The 11,441-nt window shown below is 41.6% G+C and overlaps 1 protein-coding gene across 1 annotated transcript in view; it reads right to left on the reverse strand.

Annotated features, from left to right (window-relative positions):
• Positions 1-9,358, reverse strand: part of myo3b (myosin IIIB) — a gene marked incomplete at its 3' end in the record, with an annotated part of 495,246 nt that extends 485,888 nt beyond the window's left edge. The window contains 3 exon segments of the mRNA XM_084314352.1: positions 240-394; positions 6,715-6,735; positions 9,179-9,358. Of these exon segments, the coding sequence (XP_084170478.1) occupies positions 240-394; positions 6,715-6,735; positions 9,179-9,325 (323 nt within the window). The 5' untranslated portion in view covers positions 9,326-9,358.
• Positions 9,359-11,441: the final 2,083 nt, after the last annotated feature.

Genomic DNA, 11,441 nt, shown 5'->3' on the forward strand with positions numbered 1-11,441 from the left:
GAGTGAGGGAGAGAGAGAGAGAGAGAGAGAGAGAGGGGGGGAGAGAGAGAGAGAGAGAGAGAGGGGGAGATAGAGAGAGAGAGAGAGACAGAGAGAGACAGAGACAGAGAGAGAGTATTATTATTATTACTACTATTATTATTATTATTATTATTATTATAAAAAACAAATTAAATAGACATCCTAGTCATCGCTATAAGACCCAAAGTAGAATCTTCCCTGAAGTTTGGAGAGTGGACCTGTCCAGGACAGCGCTCACCTCCAGAACCAGCCACAGCTGTCCACCGGACAGGTTGTCCGACTTGTAGAACATGCCGTAGAACTTCACCACGTTGGGGTGGTTGGACAAGGACCGCAGGATGTTGTACTCGGCCTCGATCTCCTCGTCCACGTCCTTCAGGGGGCGAAGAAACACTTAGAGGAACTCGCCAACGTTTGGGGAAATTAGCTTAACCGTCTTCTCCAGAGAGAGACGAGAAGATAGATTCCAGTTTCCTCTCTGTGCGTTCAGTAGAAAGCTATCTGGCTGCACGTTAGCCTAGCTTAGCACAATGAATGGAAGCGGACAGTTAGGCACTGTCCGCTTCCATTCATTGTGCTAAACTAGGCTAACGTGAATTAGGCACTGTCCACTTCCATTCATTGTGCTAAGCTAGGCTAACGTGAATTAGGCACTTTCCGCTTCCATTCATTGTGCTAAGCTAGGCTAACGTGAATTAGGCACTGTCCGCTTCCATTCATTGCGCTAAGCTAGGCTAACGTGAGTGAATTAGGCACTGTCCGCTTCCATCATTGCGCTAAGCTAGGCTAACGTGAATTAGGCACTGTCACCCTTCCATTCATTGTGCTAAGCTAGGCTAACGTGAATTAGGCACTGTCCGCTTCCATTCATTGTGCTAAACTAGGCTAACGTGAATTAGGCACTGTCCGCTTCCATTCATTGTGCTAAGCTAGGCTAACGTGCAGCCAGATAGCTTTCTACTGAACGCACAGAGAGGAAACTGGTATCTATCTTCTTGTCTCTCTCTGGAGAGATGTTGTGTATGTCATAAATGTCACTATGAATTGAAAATGGGGGACCCTGATGTAAACAAGACAAACGTCTTTCTCTGGTCTGCATCCCCTTAACAATTGTGTGTATTGAGCCGTACTGTATTGTACCCATTCCGCAATCTGTTAAATAAAGTTTTCATTCATTCATTCATCCATTCATTCATCATTCATTCATTCATTCAAGCTAATCTCCCAAAATGTTGGCGTGTTCCTTTAACATCCAGCACAATCCCATGTAGACAAATATCTAATATCTAATATCCAACAGTTTTTCACACATTCATTTAGTGTGGGTTATTGAGAGAGGCCTATTGGGATGTTAGATCCTGATGTGAAGAACTGTGTGATTTAATGTTCCATTTTGATGCTCGTTTTATAGTTATTTTATGTCCGCACTTCCTGCATTGCTCTTGATCTGACAATTTTGTGCTCATTTTATGCCCGTCTTTCTTTTGCTACTGTGAAGCACTTTGAGCTGCAATTCTTGTATGAAAGGTGCTCTACAAATAAGTGTATTAATATTATTAATTAGTTTGAATATGGCCACCAGTGATGATGTCATCGGGGACATTGAATCCTTGCGTTGTGTTAATTACCGCTCAATGAAATTATAATGGTAGAAGTCACTATAAGACAAGGTATTGCTATTTTTTCACTCAATTCAATGTCCCCAATGAATGACATCACCGGCGGCCATATTCAAAGTAATTTACTCTCACTAACTAATTTAATTAATGGGTGCAAAACTGTTCATAGTTTTTGGACGTGTGTGCGATTATGTGCAAAATAAACCAGCATTGTTTTTTGGTGTAAGTAAGTACCGCTTTGAATGCGGTTGAGCAGGAACTCAATGTGTAACAGCATGAAATGTCCATTTTCACTGCAAAAAAAAAAAAAAACTTTCCACACGACTCGTTTGATTTAACCTAAATATCTTCCACTGCACTTCATTCCTAAGACAGAGGACTGACACCGGGTTATATGTTAACTAAAATCACTCAAATAAATCACACTCCTGAAGTAGGGAGAAACAGACAAACTGATGAAGCAGCCCTGGCTGCGCTTTTCTATCAGAGTAAATCCTCTGGTGATGAGAGAGAGAGGGAGAGAGAGCGAGAGAGAGAGACAGAGAGAGGGAGGAGGAGGGAGGGGGAGAGAGAGAGAGAGAGGAGAGAGAGAGAGAGAGAGAGAGAGAGAGAGAGAGAGAGAGAGAGAGAGCGAGAGAGAGAGAGAGGGGAACAGGATTCCTCTCTTCCGGATGTGTGAGCGATACTGTCAGTAGTCTAATCAAGGAGAAGGATGAGAGAGGAGGCATCTTCATCTTCATAGCCGTCCAGAGGAGGAGGAGGAGGAGGAGGAGGAGGAGGAGGAGGAGGAGGAGGAGGAATAGGAGGAGGGGGGGGGGGGGGGGGGGGGGGGGTACAGCCAGGGGGGAGACTCTTCCATCTGACACAATCACCAGCGAGCCATCAAACCAAGTCTATCTGGTTGGGGGGAATGGAATCGAATTGACCGAGACCACTCTTTCACTGCTGATGCATATTCTGAGCCTTAAAATGTAAAATGTTATTGAACTTCGGTAGGACCTTCGGCTGTGCACTTGTTGTTTACATAATACTTTATTCTATATACAGTATATTATGCCTCGGTCAGTCCTTCCTGCCAGTAGCCATCAGGCTCCACAACTGTGGGCACGGATTGCTGCCAATTGCTGAAGAACTAACGGCTGGTGATCGCGATTTCCAGTATTGATGTCCATCTGGTCCCGGACATAATTTGGCACAACTTATGGATCGAGTGTGCTAGATGCGTTTCGAAGTGGTCGGATGAAGCGGTTTACTTGGCTCCGTCTAAATTCTGCGCCCGGAGGGGTTTAAATGTAACACAGGGTGAGATACCGCCACCTAGTAGGATGCGGTCGATATTGCACTTTGGCAATCTCAGAATGATTCCCTATGGGAACACCGAGGTCTGTGAATGAATAATGAATACAAATATTGAATAAAAGAAAAAAAACACCAAAACCCGAGAAATCTCGGGTCTGGTGCCCAACGCATGGCGAGTTAACCCGGGATACCTCGGGTCTGGCGCAGAATGTGTTAATAATAAACACTGTTAGGACTGTCTGACTCTTAATAATAAACACTGTTAGGACTATCTGACTCTTAATAATAAACACTGTTAGGACTATCTGACTCTTAATAATAAACACTGTTAGGACTATCTGACTCTTAATAATAAACACTGTTAGGACTGTCTGACTCTTAATAATAAACACTGTTAGGACTATCTGACTCTTAATAATAAACACTGTTAGGACTATCTGACTCTTAATAATAAACACTGTTAGGACTGTCTGACTCTTAATAATAAACACTGTTAGGACTGTCTGACTCTTAATAATAAACACTGTTAGGACTATCTGACTCTTAATAATAAACACTGTTAGGACTGTCTGACTCTTAATAATAAACACTGTTAGGACTATCTGACTCTTAATAATAAACACTGTTAGGACTGTCTGACTCTTAATAATAAACACTGTTAGGACTGTCTGCCTCTTAATAATAAACACTGTTAGGACTGTCTGAACATGGCACCATCAGGGTTGAGGGTTCTATTCCCTCTGGGACCACCCATAGGCCTGCTACGTTAATGTACTAGATACAAGCAATCACCAACAGGGCAGAAGTCTCACAAATACAACAAGGTACATCTCTAGAATTCACAACATCACTAGAAGAACACAGACACTACATGAAACAAGGTGTTGACAACTACAGTTTCTGTTACAGACAAGAAGGGGGGAGTCGGTTTGAGAGAGACATGAATGAATAGAATAGAAGGCGCTCGTTGCCAGTGTATCGTGGCAATTCATTTGACCATATTGTCTCTAATATAAGACCACCCTGATTATAAGACGACTCCTCTTTTTCAAGACCCATTTTTTGGAAAAGTACTTTTTTGAAGACTTGTTATTATAAAGGAAATCATTTTATTTGAAAATAATGATAATACAACGCTGCATGTGGCGGCTGCGGCCGGAAAGCTGTAGGGGACCAGGACCAGTCGCGACAGAGACCTGGGCCCTCATTCATCAACGTGTCTTACGCACAGATATGTGCTTAACCTGTGCGTACGACCATTTCTAAGCAAAGAGTGGGATTCATCAATTTCAACTTGAACTTGACTTCGTGCTTATGTGTACGCACAGCTCGGAGCACACTTAGCTGACGCCCAGTGGTAGAATATATTATTACAACAAGGAAATGAGCTTCTGTGCATTAGTTTCAACACTGGCATGTTCTGTATGAACCGTAATTCATTATAGTTCATTGTAAAATAGCAACAGTAGTGTAATTATGGTCAAAACCCTATAAATAGCATTTGGAATAATAGATCTTTCTCTCAGAATGAATGCAGCATGGTTTATATAGCGTTATCGGAATATACGGGGTGTACTGACTGACTGCGCTCCGCGTAGCTCAACTCGTTATTATTTTGCGCACAGACCTCAGAAACACGGGAACGTTTTGATTATATTTAAAAGGCTTTACGTTAAACTAAACAAGTGGAATTTCGAAGCTGTAAGCAGAATACAAGTCATATGAACACCCACGATATAGTGTTCTTCCCCCTTTTTACTGTATAAGAAAGAATAAAAAACGCATTGCAATGACACCAGGGTGTATGTGTATTACAAAACCCTTGCAATAATGTGTCTTAAATGAATGAAAAGCATACATGCTCTGGACACAGAGCATATCGTGTGGGTGATATGACTTGTATTATGCTTACAGAATTCCACGTATTTAGTTTTACAATGTCAAAGCCTTTTAATGTAAATCAAAACGTTCCCGTATTTCTGCAATCTATGTGCAAAATAATAACGAGTTGAGTTCTAACAAAGAACATATTACATGCTGGTATGCTGATAGAGTAAACTATTATATGAATATGATATGATATAAGGTATACACTGGTCCGTCGCATACACTGGTATGCGCAAGTTACTGTTGCATAATGTAGGCTATGGCTGCTATTATATGTAATTCATATAGGCTACCTAATAGTATATGATTTTTAGAGGCATCTATTTTGTTGTCGGTAATACCGACAACAAAATAGATGCCTCTAAAAATCATATAGCCAATCGAACACAACTAATAAAGGCATCATATTACAGCACGGTTATAATGACACACAACCAACGCCAAACAGTGGTCAACGAACGGTCTTTATTAGTATTTTGAGCTGTCCAGGCAGAATTGCAGCAATGGTCTTAGGGAGCCGTTGATATCTGACATCACCGTTTACAAGTCCGCCTTTTATTTATCCCATAACACGCGTTGTGTCTTCTTGGTTCGACAGCAGTGAACAATCTCCGTGAAGTTTCTCAGAGTTCCGCTCGGGTCAGTCCATTATTTCACATCCCATGGGGGGTGTTTCATCACTTTCATGACCATATATGGATAATCATGCACGAGCATTGACGGTAGAACAAAGAGGTATTTATCAACACGGAGGAGCATAGGACCTGTGTACGCACGGTTGATGAATCCCAATATTTCTGTGCGTGCACTGATTCTAAATTCTGTGCTTACGTGTGGAAATAGAACATCTTCTACGCCACGTTGATGAATGAGGGCCCTGGAGACTAGCTGTCTGAAACTGGGTGAAAATGGAACCTAAGTGGGCGGGACCTTTTACACTGGCGCTATCAATAAAATGATGGCGGCAATAAGCCTGTTGTGTAGCTTAATAATAATAATAAATAAATGTTATATAGCGCCTTACATTAGGAATCTCAAAGCGCTTAGGGACGGGCAAAACTCACAAACTTGCTATTCGATAGTCACTGGGAACTATTCGAATACTAATCGAAAATCAAACGTGAGATATTCAAACAAGGGAGCTAGCTGGCTGCTGTCATTGCTAACAGCTAGATATCTGGGGGTCGCAGAAGGTTAACGTTATTTACAGGAACAAAAGCATTTATTCTGAAAGTTACATTGTTGATGCTTGAAATGTCTGATCTTCCACGTTAACGTATGCTTTTGTTTTTACTTAATAGCGAACGTGAGATAATCCAACAAGCGAGCTAACTGGCTGCTGCCATTGCTAACGCTATAGCGGACCAGGCTAGAGTTGTGTGAACTTAGTGAAACAACATGGCAAACGTACAAAACACTGCTACCATAGTACATCTCTGGTCTCTCTTTCTTCATATTTATTTTCTGTTCTCCCAGCTGTTAACAGACTGTTATGCTACCTGGCTAGCTAGCTACCTGTAGCTACCCAGCATGCCGTTCAGCGGTAACAGTTCATAGGGTCCCCTCTCAATACACTACAGTGTATGTGTGCCGGTAAAAACAAGGGGAAATATATTTTTGGTGACAAAACAACATTTGATTTTCTACTGTGTAATTTAACGACTATTTGAATATTTGGAACTCGATGCCCATCCCTAGTGTAGCTCACGTGACTTGCGCCGTCTTCTTTCTGAACCGTCTCTGGCCAAAATGACCAGTGACCATTGAAAAACGGACTGGCCGTTCTATCAACTCTATTTCTATGGAAATACCATCACAGGGGGCACAACTACTACTGCACAGAGACAGTCAAGGGAAGGGAGGTGAAGAAAAAGAACAGACGACTTACTCTGTTAGTCGAGTGAGGAGACTGTGACAAACGGGAAAGACACGACATGGTTTATTTTGTCCTCAGCGTGTCAGTTGAATTTGAAGGTGAAAAAACAGAAGACGACCCATTTCTACCACAAGGCGTCACACACCAAAGATGAAAAGAAAACCCATGTCTGCAACACTGGCTCCCACAAATAATAGAGTTATTTAGACGTGTACAAATGAACGTTTTGATCTTAATCTGATGACAATCAATTGAGATGGAAACGTACGTTTGTGCTTCCAGATAAATGGCTTTTGTGAGCGACATTATTGAGGACATCGGTTATCACTGAAGGGGAACGCCACTCAAATTAAACATTCTAATCTGTTATTTCATATAATCAATATTTGTAAACATGAGCTACTCTCTCCCCCAAAGCCAGAAACCAGAGAAGAAAGAACCAAACTTGTGATGTCATCAGGTATAAAGTCTGGAAGCTGCTCGATTGACAATGAATGGGAGACAGATGTTGTGGACCCACAGAATGTTTGGTTCCTTTTTTTTTTTTATATATATAATGAGCTTTATTCTCAGTTCTGAAACAGAACATGTACCTATGAACTCAGAATGTTCTCCTGGGTGTCTATCAGTGTCATCTATAACATCATATACTCAGAACATTCTCCTGGGTGTCTCTCAGTGTCATCTATAACATCATATACTCAGAACATTCTCCTGGGTGTCTGGGTGTCTCTCAGTGTCACCTATAACATCATATACTCAGAACATTCTCCTGGGTGTCTCTCAGTGTCATCTATAACATCATATACTCAGAACATTCTCCTGGGTGTCTCTCAGTGTCATCTATACCATCATATACTCAGAACATTCTCCTGAGTGTCTTTCAGTGTCATCTATAACATCATATACTCAGAACATTCTCCTGGGTGTCTCTCAGTGTCATCTATACCATCATATACTCAGAACATTCTCCTGGGTGTCTCTCAGTGTCATCTATACCATCATATACTCAGAACATTCTCCTGGGTGTCTCTCAGTGTCATCTATAACATCATGAACTCAGAACATTCTCCTGGGTGTCTCTCACTATCTATAACATCATGAACTCAGAACATTCTCCTGGGTGTCTCTCAGTGTCATCTATAACCTCATATACTCAGAACATTCTCCTGGGTGTCTCTCACTCATCTATAACATCATATACTCAGAACATTCTCCTGGGTGTCTCTCAGTGTCATCTATAACCTCATATACTCAGAACATTCTCCTGGGTGTCTCTCAGTGTCATCTATAACATCATGAACTCAGAACATTCTCCTGGGTGTCTCTCAGTGTCATCTATAACATCATATACTCAGAACATTCTCCTGTGTGTCTCTCAGTGTCATCTATACCATCATATACTCAGAACATTCTCCTAGGTGTCTCTCAGTGTCATCTATACCATCATATAGTCAGAACATTCTCCTAGGTGTCTCTCAGTGTCATCTATAAAATCCTTCTCAAGCAGCTCCAGACTTTATACTTCACACACACACTATCACACACTTGAGTTTTTGTATTTGGGAGAGAGTGGCTCAATTTCACTAATATCTTTGGACTATCTTAGACCAGAGGAATAACACGTATGAATTCTGAAACTGGGCGTAGTTCCCTCATATGTTTTTAAATTCCCTAAGGAATTCTGCACCTGAGGAAGGATGATATCCACATTTTATTTACCAGGTTCACTTTCAATTAAATGAATTCAGGAGGTCGTACAGTACTGTGCTCTCCAACCTATTCACGAGAACAGGTTTCCTATCGTCAACAAGTGAGCGGCAACCTCTGTTTACATTTTGAATTGATTGAATTGAAGGTGAATTAATCCCAACCCAGATTTAAAAGGTTTGTCTCATTTCAAACCTTTATTTCAACTCAAAGGGCAACTAAGGCTTCTCTCATTTACAGTCACGTCGAGTGTATGTACAGAAAGGAGCAAAAAAAGAAAAGGCATAGAAAATCACACAGCATATAAAATCATAACAGAGAGACAACAAGACGAGGCAGAACGCAAGGATAACAAATCAATGAAAAAACGTACAACTTGATTGACAAAGGTTGGAGATCAAGGTCTTAAACTCTGCAACACAGGGGAGAATCTCAAGCTTTAATATCAGCTCATCATTAATATCATAGCAAAATGATTTTGATGTGAAAATGAAATTTACATTTAGTCATTTAGTAACAATGTTCATCAAAGTGTTAAGTGCATGACAGTAAGGATAGTTAGGGTTAGATATTATTATCATTTTTTCATTTTTTTAGATAAAAATAAATATATATATATTTGAAATTGTTGACGATAGGAACCCTGTTCTCATGTACTCATGAATAAGTTGGAGAGCACAGTACGACCTCCTGAATTCATTTAATTGAAAGTGAACCTGGTAAAATGTGGATGAAATGAGGCGAGGGGTGTCTGTGACGGACTCACGTTGATGGGGTCAAGCACCTTGACCGCCGCCTGGCTGCCATCCCTCTTGTTGGTGACCCGGTAGACCTTTCCGTAGGTTCCTTTGCCGATGGTTTCCACGATGTCCCAGTCCCCCGAGGGGTCCCCCAAGGTCTCCAGGCCGATCATACTGGATTTGTAGGGGTAGAGGCCATACAGCGACCTCCTGTGGGGGGGGGGGGGGGGGGGGGGTCACAAAAAGGTCAAGGTTTTTGTAAATGGTCAAATGGTAAATGGACTGCATTTATTTACATTTAGCTGAAACGCTTTTATCCAAAGCGACTTACAAGTTCTGTACGACAAGTCATCAGGAAGATTTTTATTTATTTATTTATTTTATTTCAGATAATGGTTGAAGAAGTGCGTCTTTAGTCGACGGCGAAAGATTGGGCGGGTTTCGGCTGTCCTAACTGTGGTGGGCAGTTCATTCCACCATTGTGGGGCAAGGACTGAGAATAGGCGGCTTCTCCTTAATTTATATACAGTAGCAGCTTTTATCCAAAGCGCTTTACAATTTGTTCCTCACATTTGACCCGTTCACTCGCACATTCACACACCGACGGCAGAGGCAGGCGACCATGCAAAACTAACCTTCTTATTGTCACGCACTCGTCCTAATATACTAACATACACTGTAGAACTTTGGATAAAAGCGTCAGCTAAATGACAAAATGTAAATGTGAATGTAAGGTGCCACAACCTGCTCATCGGGAGCAGTTAGGGTTTAAGTGTCTCGCTCAAGGACACTTCGACAAGCTGCCCCGGGGAGGAGCGGGAATCGAACCGGGTACCTCCGGATTACCAGACGACTGCTCTATATACCTCCTGAGCCACTGTCAACCCCCCAATAGGATATAATTCAATTTTAATGAAAGCACGTTGTTCTGAAGGTCCAGATTAACACTGAAAGTCTGCGTTTATTATTTTGTATAACTTATATATTGTTTATATATATAAGATATATATTTTCACGTCATCTGTTTGCCTAACAGGATTCATCATTCGCTTATTTGTATATGTCCCATTCTTAACGCCGTAGGCGCCAGTGCGCGCGCTCCTCTAGACATGTTTCAGAACATGTTCAGACATGCCCGGACAAGTGAGAGAGCGTATTGATCTGTATGGGTGAACAGGTTCAGTCCACAGGAAAACTAACAGAGTGAGAGAGAGGTAACGTTTGGCGCAGTTGTAAACAGGACGGCCAGGCAACGTATCGTTATTAGAGAGCCGCACGGCTACTTAGATACAACCATAATATTGTCGAGCCCTTATTGGCACAGTATAGTGACTTGTGTAAGTGAAGTAACGTGGAGAGACTTATAGTTGAACCCAGCGACGTTCTGGACATAACTACTCATTGAAGACCTCCTGCGGGTTAGCTTTAAGTACAAACGGAGCTAACTAGCTATCATCCATGCCAACGGGCTTTCGGACTAATAGCTATTAATCCTGCCATCGGGCGCTAGGAATACAAGGACCGGTCCGTACGAGACCCTTTCCTCCCCAGCGACGATAGGAACTATCGTTACCTCTGACGTTGTTGCACTGACATTCTATTATTAAAGGAGAGCTGTGTTATATAATATGTATGTTTACTATTAACATTAAAATGCTTGTTCAACTTGTATCCCTGTCCCCGCGCCGTTAATAGAGTGTCCACCATTTTGTGTACTTATACTGTCTGGCCATTAACATTCTTTAGCAGTGGTTTAATCTAAACATCTAAATACAATCAGGGTTGTGTAGCCCCTTAGCTACACACGTTTTTACATCCTCGGAATTAGACTTAAAAAACCGAATAGATTTAGGATTTCTATAAGACCGGGTTATATGGTGCAAAGTTGACCATGGTTTAATAAACCGGGGGGAAATGTTAATCCCTTTTCTAACGCTAAATGTTTTTGTTTTCTCGTGAGAAAGCCTCTTAAACGAGGTAGAAGTGAATTGAGGGATTTCCGGTTTGAAATGTCTGAGTGAGCATCCTTTGAAAAAAGCTCCCGGTCGCAAATCAAAACAAACGTGGAATAACATGATCTGAAAACGAAAAAAAGTAAGCATTCAATGACAAAAGCGAGGAAGAACAAGTGGACATATGAGAAAACAAAAAAGACCCAAGAAGAAAAGGAAATAACGAGGCGACATGAAGGAATAACGAGACAACGTGAAGAAATGGCGCAGCTACAACATGCTAACACGGAGATCCCCAGCTGGGCTGTGGAACTCGGAGCTAGTATTCGGGACATAC

This window comes from Notolepis coatsorum (assembly GCF_963971535.1).
Source record: "Notolepis coatsorum genome assembly, chromosome: 5".
NCBI lineage: Eukaryota > Metazoa > Chordata > Actinopteri > Aulopiformes > Paralepididae > Notolepis > Notolepis coatsorum.